At 37.0% G+C, this 18,572-nt stretch overlaps 1 protein-coding gene and 1 pseudogene across 1 annotated transcript; one reads left to right on the forward strand and one right to left on the reverse strand.

Moving 5' to 3' along the window:
* The first annotated feature begins 9,459 nt into the window (after positions 1–9,459).
* Positions 9,460–10,427, forward strand: LOC130836315 (olfactory receptor 7A10-like; annotated as a pseudogene).
* A 5,784-nt stretch (positions 10,428–16,211) lies between these two features.
* On the reverse strand, positions 16,212–17,531 carry LOC130837341 (zinc finger matrin-type protein 1-like). The gene has a single exon (XM_057710198.1). It carries the CDS (start codon positions 17,529–17,531, stop codon positions 16,212–16,214), a length of 1,320 nt encoding a protein of 439 aa, XP_057566181.1.
* Between the last annotated feature and the right edge of the window lie 1,041 nt (positions 17,532–18,572).

The raw sequence follows: 18,572 nt of genomic DNA on the forward strand, positions 1-18,572 counted from the left end.
TCATGTGTAGGTGGGCTTATTCATTGGTGTGATGGATTGTGTGCTTTGTTTTATATTTTTATTGGATTATCTTTTTGCTTCTGCTTAAAACTTCCAATGCTCTGTAGGAATATGACTCTTTCCATTTTTCCATCTGAAATATTTCAACCTTTTCTAAAAAATCATCATAATCACCAAAGAGGTGGTAAATAAGCATTTTTATTCATTACATATATACATATTTTTGGCCATGCACCATGGCATGTGGGATCTTCCCAGACTAGCGATGAATCCCATGCCCCCTGTAGTAGAAGGGCAGAATCTTAACCAGGACCTTGAGGGAAGACCTCATTACATATACCTTATTTGCAAAGGAATTTCTTCAAATGTCATGATCGAAAATGACTCACAAGAGACCTTGAATTCCTGCCCAATGGTCTGATTCAGGGTGAACAGTTTTTGACAAAAACATACATATCCTTCCATCTCTCCCGTGTACCTGAAAGGAAACCTCTTTGCCATCCTTTTTGAATTCATTTATCAGAGATAAACTTGAATAAGAAAGTAGTCACAAATTCTGTCTTCAAATATCAGTATCCTTGTCAAATCAAGAAGCATCAGATTACTATAATTGCCCTCATCTGTTCACTGTTATAACTGCATCAATTAGCTTTTGTTGCAAAACAAGTCATGCTAAAATCAATGGTTTAATATAATGCCTTTATTATCAAAGTAGATTGTATATGGAGAGTGGTTCTAACACTCCTGAGTGCCACGTGATGCTATGTTCAGCTGTTGTCTCCACATTGTCTTCCTAAGGCTCATCTGTGGTGCTGTGTGTGGTTGTACTGCTGTTCTGTCTTGAACTAATTTATGGCCAGTTTACTACATTTCTCTATCTAGGTTAACATTCTACTTAGAGAAAAAAATGTTTACTGTTTACTTAAGTTTAACTCCACTGTTCCTATATCTATGTACATCACTTGGCTTTCTTCCCAGTTAAAAGATGTATCTCCCACCCTGTTAAGCATGAGTCACCTATTTATGCTCTAGATCTTACCCTGAGTCATCCACCATTAAAGCTTTTTTATTTTAACTAATATATTGGAGTATAATTACAAGCATTAAATTGCACATTTTGATGATTTCAAGGAGCCATAAAAATTAAAAGAGTGAACATGAATGGTTGTTTTTGTGTATAAGTCAAGAAACTGTGCAATAAGTTTTAACTTCTTTGTTATATAGTTAAAAATTAAAGCTCTCTGAGCCTCGGTTTCTTTATTTCTGAAGGTAATGTGGGTACTAAACATAACTTCAGCTGGATTTTGTGAAGAATAAATGAAATATGTGTAAATATGTCATTGAATTCAAATGAAACATTATAGGTGAGAGATTTGTGTACGTGTGTGTGTATGCATTTGTTAAATTATTCTTTCAAATAAGCACAGATACACACACACATTCACATCCATATAAATATGTTTAATCACACAGAAACATTTATGATACCACCTTTTACACTGAAAGTCAAATTTAGAGAATGTTGGAGAGGGTAGAAATGAGTGAACGAATATTTGAATTAGCATGAAATGAAAAGAGTGTAGAAATCTAGACACAAAGATTTAGAGTAGAATGGGTAAACAATTTTAATAATAAATTACTTTTTCTATCTTTTTTTTAACCTTTTTTTATAACTTTATTTTATTTATTTATTGGCTGTGTTGGGTCTTCGTTGCTGCACACGGGCTTTCTCTAGCTGCTGCGAGCGGGGGCTACTCTTCATTGCGGTGCGCAGGCTCCTCATTGTAGTGGCTTCTCTTGTCGTGGAGCACAGGCCCTAGGCGCGTGGGCTTCAATAGTTGCAGCACATGGGCTCTGCAGTTGTGGCTCACGGGCTCTAGAGCACAGGCTCAATAGTTGTGGCGCATGGGCTTAGTTGCTCCGTGGCATGTGGAATCTTCCCAGGGCAGGGCTCGAACCCGTGTCCCCTGCATTGGCAGGCAGATTCTTTACCACTGTGCCACCTCTGATAAAGCCAAAGAAAAGTGATTGCAGTTTTTATGCATCAAATGATAGGCATTGCTTTTGCATTCTTTTCCCAATTCTTCTACAATTTTTTTCTATATCATCTTCTAGGAAGTCACTGCTCCCTAAAACAACAGCTTCTTTAAATTTAAATGTTTCTCCTAGTTCAGAAGCATTTCCTGGGGAAATTTCAAATATTCCAGAAAAGGGGTAAGGATGGCCACCATAAGCAAATTCTCTGCCATATACCTCAATTCCTGAATGAAAAACTCCAATTCCAATGGATGAGGTGTATTCGTTCATCCAGTACATTCCGATAAACATTCACATGCTCCTTCTCCTCCATGTCATACACGTTGAGCACCACCAACTGGTTAGCCCCCATCCTCCTCCCGGCGGCCGCCGCCTCGCCCTCCCGCTGCTCCGTCTCCCCGGGGCCGAGGCCGCTCTCACTCCCGCGGACGCCTCAGGGGGCCGGAGCCGGGCACTAAGCGCACAGCCCGGCCCGCGGCAGCCGGGGCTGGAGCATCGGGAGGCGAGTCGTTCCCCGGTGCCGCCGACAGGACCCTCTGCGCCGACGGGACCTGACCACTGGCTGCCTGCTCCGGCTCAGGGACCTCCCCCAGGCGGCAGACACGTGGGGGAAGGCGGGGCCCGAGCGAGGGGCGTGTGCCAGGCGCCCGGGGGCGGGGCCGGCCGGTGCCTGGGCTGGGCCCGCCTGTGCTCTGGCCTCCACAGCCCCACTGGGACCTACTTTTTCTATCTTAATGCTTCAAAGACCTCAAGTCAGAACCACATTTACATTTATGCAGTGGGAATTTCTCTGATTCTGCTATTGGGGCATAATATCTCCAAATGAACTTAAATTTTCTTCTGCTTAAGTTGGGATTTCAACATTAAAAATCCCTTACTCAAGGGAAGCTAAATTAATGAATTCAGAGGCCAAACCTCAATTTTCACAAAAAAATACTGTGTTGAATACATATCTATATGTGATTCTAATTTTGGCTGTAACCAATTAGCACAATAGTAGCTTAAAATAAACAAATTTATGCTGCTACTGTTCAGGAGGTCAGAAGCCTAAAATGGGTTTCATTGGGCTAAAATCAAGATGTCTGCAGGGCTGAATACCTCCAAAAGCTCTGGGGAGAATCGATAGACTTTTCCATTTCAGTTTCTAGGGCCCAGCTTGGAATCTTTGACTCATGGCCCTGCTTCATTCTTCAAAACCAAAAACATAACATTTTAGAATCTCTTCTTCCTGTCTCTGATTCATCTTCCTCTCTCTAACCTTCTTTCCACATTAAGGACAATTGTAATTCCATTGGTACTACCTAGGTAATCTTGGTTAATCTTAAGGTCAACTGATTAGAAATCTTATCCCATCTGCTACAATAATCCCCATATGACAATTCCCCTGCCTTCTATGTAAAATAACATAAGGTTCTGGTATTAGCATGTCTTTTCCAGAGGCATATTATTTTATGTAATTCAAGTTCTTATAGAAAAAATGGAACACAGAATTTATCATAGTCTTTGGAATGCGTAAATAACCTTGTTATTCTAAATTTTATGCAAACACAATTTTCATGAAGAAAAACTACATGCACGTGACACTAAACACGGGACCACAGCTTTGCTACTCAGTGAGTGGTACACAGGCCCAGACCTGCAGCATCAACATCACCCAAGACCTTGTTAGAACTACAGTCTCTGGGCCCACCAGGACATGTTAACAAAAAATTCATAATGAGGAACTAAGTTACAGTTCTAATCTTCTGATAAAACTGTGAAATTTCTAGTTGTTTTGGCAAAAGTGTCAGGTAGCTGAGGAGTTCACTGACCAATGTTCTCTATTAAATTTAAAAAGCTGTTCCTCTTTTAAAGAAGGAAATATAGCTTTCTGGAAGTATTCATTACTGTGTTCAGACCACAAGTTAATGATTGAAGTTCATAACTGATCAAGCCAGAATCCTCAGTCTTAGACTTATAAGAAAATTTTAACTCAGTGTTGTGATAAGTTCATGGGTATTTAGACCTATGGAAGGCAGGAGAGTTAATGGAGGACTAATAAAGACTGAATTCACCTGGCTCATAACCTGGTTTCCTAGGAGCAGCGAATCAACAGAAAATATTCCATGCTCTCTAGAACATTGTCCTGCAGGGAAATCATGTACATGGACATGGTAGTAAAGGAAGGAAGTATAGCTAATGAGCAGACAGAGAGAGCTGTAAATATCTCCTCTGCTGCAGCCCTCAGGGAGTACAACCTTGGTGTGGGACCAGGTTAGTGCTTTTGGAGTCCTTAGTCTAGCTTGGCGAAAGATGCTTGACCCCTTCCAGCTCTCTCGTGGGGAACAAGTTTCAGGATCTAATATCCACCAACCAGGGAGGATTCCACATGAAGAGTTCCCATCCACATGAGTTCTACAGCCCGAGACACTGCAGGAAGGGATCAGAGACTATGGAAGCCAACTGTGTTTATCTGAGGTCAACTGAAAGACTTTCAGCCTAGCCCAGTGCCCAGAAATCACTGTGGTTGTTTGCTTGTTTGACTGATAAAAAACAACATATTTTATGATGCTAAAAAGAGACATGAACATTGAATTCAGCAATACAAGGGTCAATGATGCCAACTGAATCTTAGTAAGGGAAACCCAGTCAGAAGAGGGAATGGGAGGTGTGATGTGCTTCCAGTAAAATAAAACTTATGTCCAAGGAACTTTTTTTTTTCAAGGAAGTTATTAATTAATAGGAATAAACAAATAGGATATTAGCTGTGGAAGGATGTTCAGGGAAGTGATGTCATTTCTTTTTATTTTTAAGATAGTGCCTATTTGATTATATATCCAAATGATAACAAGATCAAGACTAAGAAACCCTTGCAAATGAATCTTGGCAACAGGTTTTCATGAGATATACTTTTCAGAGTATCTGCTGTCACTCAGGCTGTTCATATCAAAAATTTAATATGTGAAAAGGGGTATGCTAACCAGCTTTACTCTGTGACTAGTTATTACCTGTGAGTCTGAACACATATGTGGACTTGTTCGACATTTAATTTCTTGACACAAATTATCTGTGTAAGATTTTTGCTTTCGTATAGTAGGTTGAAATATTTTTATTCCAGTTTTTCATTGAATTCTTTCAAAGAATTGAAGTTTTACCACAAACTGTTTGCCATTTAATTATTTTATGTATTATAAATGTGTTTGAGGTGAACTGTGAGTGTCGACAAATTTTTTGTAATCAAATAAGTCAGTCAGACAAAGGGTGCTTTCTCCATTGCTTTTTAATTTTTTGTCTTTCTTACTGAAATATTTGAGATGTCGATTTAACATTCTTCAGTCTTGAATCATTGCTTTAAATAAAAATAATAGTGAAATTTCCTCTGCCTACTTAGTGCTGATAAATCATTCCTGTACTTATTTCCAACTAGTTTTCACATCGTTGTTATTCCTTATTGATCCTTTTGGGATTAGATCTATTTCTAAATGTTGCATCACCTTTGTCCATAACTTGCAAGGCATTCTTCTTTACTATTTGACTAAAGATTACCTATATCTTCCATAAGCATATTTGAATCATGTCTTTTTTAAGGCAACATATAACTTAGATTCTACTTATTTTCCATATGTTAAAAGGCCTTCTGTTTTATATATATATATATATATAATATTTTACTTCCAAGTCTTTGGCAATGTAGTCTGGAACTAATGACGCATAATGATGTCATTAAGTTATTAATATTTCATGCCTTTATCTAAATTAATTATACATCTTCATTTAATTTTGTTACATGTAGTATTTTAAACCAATATACTTAACCTGAATTTCATTCATATAATTTTACATAAACCCACAGTTTCCTTTAAAATTTATTTCTATATTATGAACACATTTATACATTCATACAAATGCACGAATAAAATCCTATGCCCATCATAAATGCTATTTATGTTTTAGTTCAGTCTTTTTCTTATGGCTTTTCTGCTTTCCTTCTTACTCAATATTACGTTATAGGCATCCCTCAAAACACCTACCATGAAGGTGAGTCAATGTTCTTTACTACAGTTGTTTTGAAACCATGCTACTTTACCAGCTTTCATTCCCCCATCATTCTTTTTACTTTCTAACTTTTCATTGTCCTAATGTTATTTCTATATTAGTGCACACATATTCACAAACCTCTGTGAAAATACAAAGATGGACAAAACAGGTGAAGCCCAGCTTGTTTAGATCTTCTATTATAACGATGAAGTCAGAGTACAATGGAATAAAGATGTGTAAGACATAATTTCCTCAGACAAATAGTATGGAAAATATATTCATCGTAAGATCATGGGAGGTCATGACGTGTGCAGAATTTCCTAGAGTGTAGTCTGAGGAGGGCTTTGCATGTTGGACAAAGATCAGAACCAGCACTAGAGTGTGCCCACTGGACTTGTCAAAAAGGAAGTCAAAACCCCAAGCCCAAGAATAACAAAGGAAAGAAGCCATATTAAAAAAAAAAAAAAAGGGAGAAAGAGTGCTCCCTTATTTCCTATCGAATCATGTACAACCAATAGGACAAATAAATGGAATAGGCACAGGAAAAAAACAAATCTACTGTTTCATGTAAAAAATACCAAACTTTCAATCTCCATTGTATATTTTTTTTTCATGATGTATTGTTTTATTCCCTTCTCTTATTTTTGTCTTGGAGTGTCCAATCTCTAAGGTGTTTGATACAATAAAGATATTACTAAATTTATTTTTGTATAAATGTATTTTCCTTTTTAATATTTAATATTGAAATATTTCCTGGTCAAGAAGGGGAGATAACAGTAGTGGAAATGTCACCCAAATGAAAGAAGCTTTTCTTCCTCACAGTCCCTCAGGGATAAATAATAACTGCTTGAGAGGGTGTGGAGAGAAGGGAATCCTTCTAATCTGTTGGTGGGAATGCAAATTGATACAGCCACTATGGAGAACAGTATGGAGGTTCCCTAAAAAACTAAAATTAGAGGAAATATATGATCCAGCTATCCCACTCCTGGGCAAATATCTGCAGAAAACCATAATTTAAAAACATACATGTACCCCAGTGTTCATTGCAGCACTATTTACAAGAGCCAGGACATGGAAGCAACCTAAATGAACATATTTTGAAAGTACCTTCCCTGGGTCTTTGCATTGGCTGTTCTCATTGCCAGGCACACACTTCCCCAGATAGTCTCATGACTCCTGCACTCTCTTCCTTCTGGTCTTGTTCAAATATTGCCTGTTCTCAGGTCTTGGTTCAAGGTCCATTAAAATATCACCTTCTGCACTCTGTCCCTTACACCTGCTTTCATTGTCTTCATAGCACCTCTCACAGGGCTTACCATGTCATCTGCATTGTTAGGTAATGTTTTTATTTGCTTACATTCTTTCTCCATCTGGCTTTCAGGAGCTTTGGGGTTTTTCCACGTTTATCGAGTTATAATTGACATATAACACTGTTTAAGTTTAAGGTGTATAATATACTGATTTGGTATATATATATAGATATAAATATGGAGGTAAATAATATATAGATATTGCAAAATAATTACTACAATAGTTTAGTTAAAATTCATCACCACCCATAGTTACAAGGACTTTTTTTCCTTGTGATGAGAACTTTTAAGATCTACCCTTTCAGCAACTTTCAGAACTACAAAACAGTGCTGTTAACTGTAGTGATCATGGTGTATATAGCATCCCCAGGACTTACTTATCTCATAACTGGAAGTTTGTACCTTCTGACCACTTTCACCAATTACCTCAACTTCCATCCAATTCCCCCTCACACAATCACAAAGCTGATTTCTGTTTCCCTGGTGTATTATTTTTAATACTCTGCATACAACTGAGATCATACAGTATTTGTCTTTTTAGGATTGACTACTTTCACTTAGCATAATGACCTCAAGGTCCATCGATGTTGTCAAAATGGCAGAATTTCCTTCTTTTGTGGCTTTGTGTGTGTGTAAATGTGTATAAATGCCATGTTTTCTTAATCTATTCATCCATTGTTGGAATATTAGGTCTTTTTTTCCATGTCTTAGCTATTGTAAGTGTGCTGCAATGAACATTTGGGTGCAGATATTTCTCCAAGAGAGTGTTTTAAACCCCTTGCATGTATGCCCAGAATTGAAGTTGCTGGATTATAGTCTGGTTCTAATTTTTATTTTTGAGGAAACTCCATTCTGTTTTACAGAATGACCCTTCCACAAACTATATTAACACCAATAGTGCACATGCTTACAAAAACTTCTTACTTCCTGTATTTTTGATAATAGCCATTATAACAGGAGTAGCTAATACTTCCTTTGGCTTTGATTTGCAGTTCAAATAATGACCAATATTGTTGTACACCTTTTCATGTAACTTTTGGCCATTTGAAAATGTTCTTTGGAAAATGTCTACTCAGATCCTCTCCCCACTTTTTATTTGCATTTATTTTGCTACCGGGTTGTAAGGGGTCCTTTTATAGTTTGAATATTAACTCCTTTTCAGACATCCTACCTCCTTGGTTGAATTTATTCCAAAGTAGTTTATTGATTTTGATGCTATTGTAAATGATATTGCTTTCTTTATTTCCTTTTGTGATAATTTGTTGCTAATGTATAAATTGCTATTTATTTTCCATGTCAAATTTGTAGCCTGCATTTTTAATTCATTTCTTGATTAGTTCTAAATTTTTTTGGTAGAATCTTTAGGATTATCTATTATATATATATATATATATATATATATATAATAGATAATCCACACACACACACATAAGCATGCGATCTGCAAATAAAGAAAATTTTGCTTCTTTTTTTTCCAGATCTGCTGTATTTTATTTCTCTTTTGTGCCTTAATGTTCTGACTAAGACTTCTAGCACCATGTGGAATAGGACTGCTGAGAGTGGGCACCCCGTCTTGCTACTGATCATACATGTAAAACTTTCATTTTTTCTCCATTTAGCATGAGTTTAGCTGTGGGCTTGTCATGCATGGTGTTTAAAGATGTTAGGAATTTTGTTTGTCATCATCCTGCACTCAAAGCCCAGAGAGTATGAGGAAAATTGTTAGCAATCAATATACATTCCAGAAAAAAATATGATAGGCTTACCCATTAAAAGTGGAACATAATCTCTTGACCAAAAATCTAAAATTGGGAAAAATTCCTAATCAGAAATGGCAAGAGGGAATCCCACAGAGGATCAGATCCACACAGAAAACAGTGATATTAATTTTATGTCTGCAAAATACAAATTTACCATTTCAATTTTGTAGGTAACAACCATTTGTATAAAAATTAGTCGTGACATTTTTCTCCTTCCTTATACTCAACTCCAACACATGGAACGAGGAACTTTTACAGACGTTTCAGGATTTCTTCTCCTGGGATTTTCAGAGGAATGAGAATTGCAGCCCATTACATTTATGGTTTTCCTCTCTATGTACCTGATCACTGTGCTTGGAAACCTGGCTATCATCCTGGCCACCATCTTTGACTCCCACCTACACACACCCATGCACTTCTTCTCCAACTGGTCCTTTATAGACATCTGTTTCGCCTGCACCACCATCCTAAAGATGCTGTGGAACATCCAGATCCAGAGCAGTCATAAGCTATGAAGGCTGTATCGTCCAGATGTACTTTTTCACAGTTTGTAGGGTTGGATAACTTCCTCCTAACAGTGATGGCCTATGACCACTTCATGGACATCTGTCACTCCCTGAACTACAAGGTCAACATGAACTCCCAGCTCTGTGGAATTCTAGTTCTGGCTTCCTGGAACATCAGTGTCCTGCACTTCTTCTTACAAACCTCAATGGTGTTGCAACTTTCCTTCCACTCACACTTAAAAATTCCTCATTATTTCTGTGAACTTAATGAGCTGGTGTGACTAGCCTTTTCTGATGCCTTTCTTAATGACATAGCGGTGTATTTTGCAGCTCCACTTCTGGGTGGTAGTCCCCTGGCTGGCATCGTTTACTCATACTCTAAGACAGTATCTTCCATGTGTGGAATCTCATCAGCTCAAGGGAAGTATAAAGCATTTTCCGCCTGTTCATCTCACTTTTCAGTTGTTTCCTTATTTTATTTTGCATGCTTTGGTGTGTACCCTAGCTCTGCAGCTACTCACAGCTCACATTCAAGTGCAACAGCCTCAGTAATATACACTGTGGTCACACCCATGCTGAACCCCTTCATACACAGTCTGAGAAATGAAGACATAAAGAGGGCTCTGAAAAGATTTGTGAGGATAGCAGCTACAGAAGGGGCAGTTGTCCTGGAGTTGAACAAGAGCATGCGATTACAGGGCGATTACAGGGTTCATAACCTTAAAGCCAGAAGGTGCAATTTCAACAGGTTTACCTGTGATCATTTTCCTATTCTCCCAAGTTATCCTCAACTCTGAATCATAAAATTTAGGTAATTTGTATTGATCATGTGACCATTTGGATTTCTTAAGAAAAAGTTTTTTTCTCAAATAAAACATATGATATACCAAGTCATTTTTTCATTGTCTTACTAAAAGAATAATCATGAGTTGTACACTCCTTTGGGGAAAAATATGTAGAAGGCATCAATATTTTTAATGTTTATATCAGAGGAAAATCTAAGACCAGTTTTCCCTTTTGGGTCCATAATTATTCTATATCTCCATCTTAACTCCCTGATAATCTTGACTCTAATATATCTACTGTGTTTTATACAGAGCCATTGGGTTTTATGCTCTTTATTAGGATCCTGTTCCCTTATTCAGTTCCATGAAGTAGATTATCAGGTATGTGTCTCCATGTGGAATGTGCAAGCAAACACAAATTTGAATAAATAAATTAATAAAATAAATTAACCTAATATGATCTTAGAGTAATAAGTGGCCATATGATGAAGCAAATTTTAAAGGTATGCATTATACTATATGCAAAATATTTCTTTTTCATGCTATAAACCTTGTCACTGAAGCATGGAAGATTTGTGTTCATTTGTAAGAGGCTATATACATAGGAGTGAAGGATTTAATGAAGTGTCTCATGTCTTTTAATGGGATTCGTTACCTTCCTAATTCTGTTTGAAAGTGTCCAGTGCTGCCTATACATATAAATCCTTCCATTGCTCTAAATTAAATACCTCAGTCTTTTCTCAATTGCAACATCATCTCTAAAGGAGTGTTGAATAAACAGATTATGCATTCTTTGTCTATTCTACGCAGAGAGATTTCTTCAATCTTCAAGATCATTTATAAGTCGCAAGAGAGCTGGAATTCCTTTCCAATCATGTGATACAGAAAAAGCAGTTTTTCTGCATGAAAATGTAAGTCCTTCCTGCCTGCCCATGTTTCCTGGAACAGAACCTCATATAGTCACTTGTTAGTAGATTTATCTGAAATAAACTTCATAACAGAGTAATAACGAACACTGTCCTCATGTATCAGAACTTAAATCACCAAAATAAGAAGCAATGAATTTTTATAATTTTCCTCAGTTCAGGTGACTTTGTTACATCAGTTAACTATTGTACAACAGGTCATCTAAAAATCAAGTGGTTTAATTGAATGCCTTTATTATTAAAAGAGACTATATCATGGGGAGATATTCTGACTTCTACTGAGTTTCTTATGAGTGTATAGTCAGCTGTCAGTCTCTACTTTAAGGTTTAAGGCTCATCCATGATGTGTGTGTATCTAAAGAAGTGCCCTTCTTTCTTGAATCAATTTATGGTCAATTTGCTTCATTTCTATTTTTAGTTTAAAACTCTATTTAGAGAAAAAAACATGTACTTAGCATATAAATTTCTTTAACGGCAATCCACTGATACTATATGTATACGCCATTTTGCTTTGTTCATAGTTACGAAATATATCTTCCACTCATTTTAAGCGGGAATCAGCTACCTCTATGCTATCTAGATCCTGCTATGACTATAAAATTTTTTTTAATTTAAAGAATTCATTGGAGTATAATGAACACAATAAACTGCATGCATTAAGTGTAAAATTTGATGAATTAAAGGAGCTTTTCAAAATCAAGACTACATAGTGCATGATTACATTTGTATATAATTCAAGAAAGTGCACAATAAGCTTTAAGGGTTTCTTATGTGATCAGTAAAAATTTAGTCTCCATGAACTTCAGTTTTCTTATTTCTGAAGATATTGTAGGATAAAAAATATAATTTCAGAGAGATGTATGATGAATAAACAAAGTGTGTGGAAACATATGATTGAATTAAAGGAAACATTCATGGGGGAGTGGTCTCTGTATGTGCATTTGTATACATTCTTCTTTCAAATAAGCACACATTTATGTACAAACACATAGACACAAGTATGGTCTCTTTTTTTATGGTGAAAGGGAACTTGAGAGAAAGTTGGAGAGGATAGAAATCAAAGAATGAATGTTTGAATTAACATGAAATTGTTAAATGTAGAAATTTAGAAAGAGGTTTAAAGTAGAATGGGTGACCTTAATTTTAATGATAACTTATTTTTCCTATATTTATTCCTCAAAGACCTCAGAATCAGAGCCACACTTATATTTATGAATGGGGAAGTCACCGGACCAGCTAGAGGGGACAGGATATCTCAAGAACTTAACACTTTGTCTTCTACTTAAGAGGGGCTTTCAAGGTAACATATCCTTACCGAAGGTAAGCTAAATGAATGAACTGAGAGGCCTAAACTCAGCTGCCTCAGAAAAAAAAATTATTGAATAAAGTCAATATTAGATTCCTATTGCTGGAGTAACAGATACTAGTGGCTTAAAACAGATTTATGCTCCGAGTTTGGCTCAGAGATGGGTTTCAATAGCCTAAAATGAAGATTTCTGCAGAGCTGAGCTTTGTTTGGAGCCTCCAGGAAAGAATCCACTTACTTTAATTTTCCAGTTTCTAGGAACCACCTGCATTTCTTGACTCATGGCCTTTCCTCCATCTTCACAGCCAGAAGCATAACATTCACAAATCTCTCCCTGATTCTAAATCGTTTTCCTTTCTCTTCCACATTTTTCCACATTTAGATGACGTTTGTGGTTTTGTGTTTTGTATAATTGTGTAATTATCTAATATTTTTGTATAATTATGACTACATACACCTGCAATATCATGGTAAATCTTAAGATAAAATGATCAGCAACTTCATCCCATCTGTTACATTAATCCCACATTGGTATATAAACTAACATGTACTAAGGCTGTTGGGATTCAGATGTGGACATGTTTTGGAGGTCCTTATTCTGCCTACTACACCGTATTTTCAGAAGTATATTATATGAAGTCCTTCAAGAGTTTTAATATGAAGCATATATAGAATTTATCATATCTACTGAATGAGGTGAATACACTTTTCATTCAAAATCTTATACAAACACAATTTTTGGTGAAGAAGGCCTAAAACTAACTACACCTGACTCTAACATACAACCACAGCCTTGCTACTCAGACAGTGGTCCACAGATCAAGGCCTGCAACATCAATGTCATCCAGGAGCTTGTTAGAAATGCAGAGTCTCTGGGACCACAGGAGACCTGCTAAATCAGAATCTGCATTTGAACTGGAATCCATGGTGATTCCTGTGCACATCAAAAAGTGGAAAATTGTTGGTCTAGAATAGATGTTCCCACCATTGACATTTGGGGTTAGATGATTATTGGTGTTGGTGCCATTCTCTGCATTGCTGGACTTTAGCAGCCAATTACTTTGGAAATTGCCAAATATCCCCAGGAGCAAAATCATACGTGGTGGAAAAACACTGCCCCATAATTCGAGACCTGGAAGCATCCTGACATAATTCCAATCAAGACCCCATCCCTTAACGAGATTATAAGATGGGCAGATCACTAAACTCCTCCAAAGCCCACTCCTTCAGTAAAGAGTAGAGTTCATAATAGTACCTCCTCATACACAGGACTTTTCAAAAAAAATTAGACAATCCACATAAAGTGCTAAGACCTAAATATATCTCTTATAATTAGCAAACATTTTATAATGAGGTACTAAATGACAACTCTACACTCTAAGTATGAAATTCCTCGATGTTTTGGCAAAATGTCACAAAGCTAAGATGTGTATTTCAAACTGTTTCTTATTAAAGGGAAAAATATATCTCATTTGTTGAGGAAGGAAAATTAATCATATAGAGGTATTGGGGTAGTATTCCCACCACAATTCAAGGCTTTGAAGATCCAAGAAACCTAATCAAGACAGTTTGTACACTGGAAAAATACCAACTCAGGGTTAGACCTCTGGACATCAGGAGAAGTAATAGAGAAGGAGTAATAAAAACTGAATTCACCTGGCCTATAGCCCAGTCTCATAAGAAAGAAGAATCAACACGGAAAATATTCTTTCTGCTCAGACCAGAGTCCCTCAGGAGAACCAGTTACTTAGAGGTGGTAGTAACAAGAGAGAAATGTGCTAATGAGCAGACACAGGGAGCTGTAAATATTCTTCTGCCGTAGTCTCTGGGCTTGTGCAACCTTGCACTGGATAGGACATGGCTGTTTCCTTTGGAGTCCTAAGTCTGGTTGGGTTACTGAAGCTTGACTTGTTCCTGCCCTTCTTGTCTGGGAACAGAGTTCCCATCTCCTTCATCTCCCATATAGAGAGGGATTTTGATTTCCAAGTGGAGATCTTCTCAGAGACCCCATCCATGTGAGCTCTACAGCCCTGTAGATGCTGCAGTAGAAAGTGAAGGCAGTGAAAGCCAAGGATGCTTACCTGAGTCACATTAGAGCCAATCCAGCCTGGCCCAGAACCTAGAGGTTGTTTTGGTTGTTTTCTGGTGATCCATAAGTGCATTTATTAATTAAAGTGCTAAAAAGACAAGTTAATATTGAACTCAGCAATGTGATGGTCAATGTTAACAATTAAGTGACAATGATAGAAGCCTAATTAGTCAGAAGAATGAGAGGCGTAAAAAGCTCTCAGTAAACGTAGAACATGAGACCAAGGAACATGCAGTTAACCAGAATACAGAAGTAAGGTATTAGCTGTGCAGGGATATACAGTTAAATGAAGGCATTACTTTTCATTTTTAGGATGGGACATATTAGACAATGTTTCCATTTAATGAGAAAGATCCAGAGGAAAGAATGTTTGCAATTACATCTTTGAAACAGCAATATATGAGACATACATATCACAGTACCTTCTCTTTTTTTTTTTTTTTTTAGAAATTAAAACATTTTAATATAATATAAACATTTCCAGAATATAGACTGGTTTTTTATCAGTACTTTTTGAGATCTCTTTAAAACTATATATCATCTAAGTTTATTATAAACTTTTTCATTTTCCACTTCCAGAACTAGAAAATACAAAAATACACTGCAAATTAGATTTAACAAACAAACAAAAAATCAGTCTAAATTGCTTCACACGTTTTCCTTGGAGAAAACCAAGAAACATAAACAAACACACAATAACAATAATAAAACACCACTAACTAATGCAAACTGAAACAAAGGATGGATTCTGTAATGCCTGGTAATTCTCTCATTTAAAATAAATTATCTCCCATAGGTAAATAATTCACCATCACAGCAATTTGATGAATAGGAATAGAGACAGCCTCATTAAGGGAAATTACTTTATATGCAGGAAACGTAATTTTTCTTTCACTTTAAGAAATGAGGAAAAATAACTTGAGGAAAAGGCATATTGAATACTCTTACTTCACTTGGCTTTTGTTAGCAGTTAAAGTAACTGTCAACTTAGGAAAATTCAACAACATAAGTTTCATGAAACCAAACTCTTCAACCTATTTCTTCAATTCAACTTTAAGGGAACAAAACTGAAAAGTTCAAATACAAGAGAAGACTCATCCTAAAGCACTGACACTTTTGCCTTTTCTTCAACAGGCTTCCTTTTCTCCTATGTTTTTATGTGTTCTTAGGTTCTTCTTAGTTTCTTCTTTCTCAGAAGCTGGGTTTAGGCTTGTGTCTTCTATCAATTCAATTTCAATCTTTACACACAAAAAACTAAGCTTTCCTGAAACTGACACTGACTGTATTCACCTCTCTTTTTCTTCATTGGATGTTCCTGTCTTTGTTTAAATTCCCCTATTCTTAACAGATTTCTCCTTGGGTAAATAAAGCTAAAAGTTTAAAATCCAAGAATAGACTCATCCCAAAGCATTTCCTCTTCCATCTTTTCTTCCACAGATTTCTTTTTCTCTTTCTTGTGCTTATGTTCTTCCTTCTCAGAAGGGTACACCACGGCTTTTTTTCTTTTTTTGATGCTTAAGCTTTCCTGAACTGACACTGACTTTACCTCCCTCTCTTTTCCTTTCCTGGATGCTCTTGTCCTTGTCTACATCTGTATCCCCATAACTCTTTTTCCTTTTATGCTTAGACTGCTCCTTCTGTGGCCTTTCTTCACCTGCCTCCAGATGCCTTCTTCTCTTCTGATGTTTCTGCTTATGACTTGCTTGATGGTCACTGGTATTGTTTTCTGAGGAGTGGTGCTTGTAAACTTCAGAGTCTACACTGTATGGGCCAGAATTATTTTGCTGCTGACTAAGGCTCAGGGGTACTGGTTTTTCTGGGAAATAGTCTCTGGTGGGTTGACAGTAGGTCACAGAGTCTAATCTCTGTTTGCTGTCATGAGCTGGTAAGTAATGAGGTAACTGGTTTTCCACTGCCTGTGAAATATTGTATGATCCTGGGTAAGTCTGGAAAGTCTCAAATGGGGGTCTTTGCTCAAACACTCTATGTCTGGGTCTGGAATCAACCACTTCTCTGTATTTATGGGTATCCACAGAGCTATCACTTATCTTTCTGAAACAAGTCTTTGGCTCTAGTCCTCTGGCTTTCTGCACTTTGATATAATCCTCAAGTTCATCTTGGAAAGAGTCATAGGTCCTCTCTGAATGAGTTGGTAACCAGTGATGTAACTGGCTTTCCATTGGTGAAGTAGTATATGGTCGTTGGTATGTCTGAGAAGTCTCAAAGGAAAATCTGTGCTCATACATTCTTGGTCTGGGTCCAGAATCAACTTCTCTGTACCCATGGGTTTCCATAGAGCTCTCTCTTATCTTTCTGAAACAAGTCTTTGGATCTAGACCTCTAGCTTTCTGCACTTTGATATAATCTTCCAGTTCATCTTGGAAAGAGTCATATGTCTTCTTTGAGTGAGCTGGTAAGCAATGAGGAAACTGGTTTTCCACTGTTTGTGAAATATTGTATGATCCTGGGTATGTCCGGAAAGTCTCACATGGGAGTCTTTGTTCCAACATTCTATGTCTGGATCTGGAATCATCTACTTCTCTGTACCTGTGGACTTCCACAGAACTCTCTTCCATCTTTCTGAAACTAGTCTTCGGTTCTGGTCCTCTGGCTTTCTGTACTTTGATGTAATCTGTACATTCATCTTGGTAAGAGTCTGATGGCTTCTTTGAATTCTTCAATAGTTTGATAACAGTGGATTCTTTAATTTGATGTTCACTTCCTTGCATATGTAACCAGAACATTTCTAAAGATGTAAAGGTGATATTACAAATATGACAAACGTAGGTTCTCATACTAAATGCTGGAGAAGGCTTGACAGCAAGGGGCTTCAGAAAAGTTGACTCTGCAGAAGTAGTAATAGGCACACCTGTATTTCTTGAATTTTTCCACACAGGGCTGTTGGATAAAGGTAGTCAGGCCATCTCTGTCTGAAATCCTGATGGAGATACCTGATCATGCTCCTCCATTAATTGCTTCAGTTTTTTAGCATGTGCTTTCCCCACATAGTGAGACTGAGCAACAACTGGGGAGCTAAAAATCATGCTGCAGAGATCACAAAATTTGTTTCTGTCCACTACTTCACTCCTATGCACCTGAAAATTCCTAACATCCATCTTCATTTTCTTACCAGGCACTTCATTTTTTCCCCATGCATTTGAAAATAAAACCTAACATTTTGAGCATGTTTTTCACTCTCATAATGTGAAATCTTTTGTGATTCAAACTGCAGCACCACTCCACATACATTACAAAAATTATCTGTAAAAACTTCAGTCTTTTCCTGTTCTTTCCAAGTCATATCTGCAGTTCCTTTTCCTGAGGGCCCCCATCCTTTTCGGGGCAGGGGGAGGTAGGGAAGCCTCTCTCTGCTTCGTCCGTCTGGCACACTCGGGGCTAGCACAGCCCACAGTACCTTCTCTTTATTGAGTATTCAAATGAAATTATTTTTACTGCATTGTTTATTTTTATTTCATTATATATTTATATTTTATTTCATTTTTTATTATGTGAGATGGGGTGTGCAAATGAGCTTACTTTACACTTAATTCATTACCTGAAATGAAGAATATAATTGTAGGTTAATTAGCCAGTGACTTTCTCTATTGAAAATTGTCTCTGGCATCCTTGGCTTTTGGATAGTGGAGGCAAAGTGTATTTATTCCTATGTTGATTCTACTCATTCAAAAAAAGAATTGGGGATTTTCTCACTAGCTTTGCTATTTGTCATTAATTTTTTGTATGCTTATATATTTGTCAGAACTATGTGATTTGTAAAGGTTGTATGGTACTACAACCTTTAACTCAGATATTCAGTCACATCATATGTTCTCCAC

The sequence above is a fragment of the Hippopotamus amphibius genome, chromosome 15, assembly GCF_030028045.1.
Source record: "Hippopotamus amphibius kiboko isolate mHipAmp2 chromosome 15, mHipAmp2.hap2, whole genome shotgun sequence".
In the NCBI taxonomy this organism is placed as follows: Eukaryota; Metazoa; Chordata; class Mammalia; order Artiodactyla; family Hippopotamidae; genus Hippopotamus; species Hippopotamus amphibius.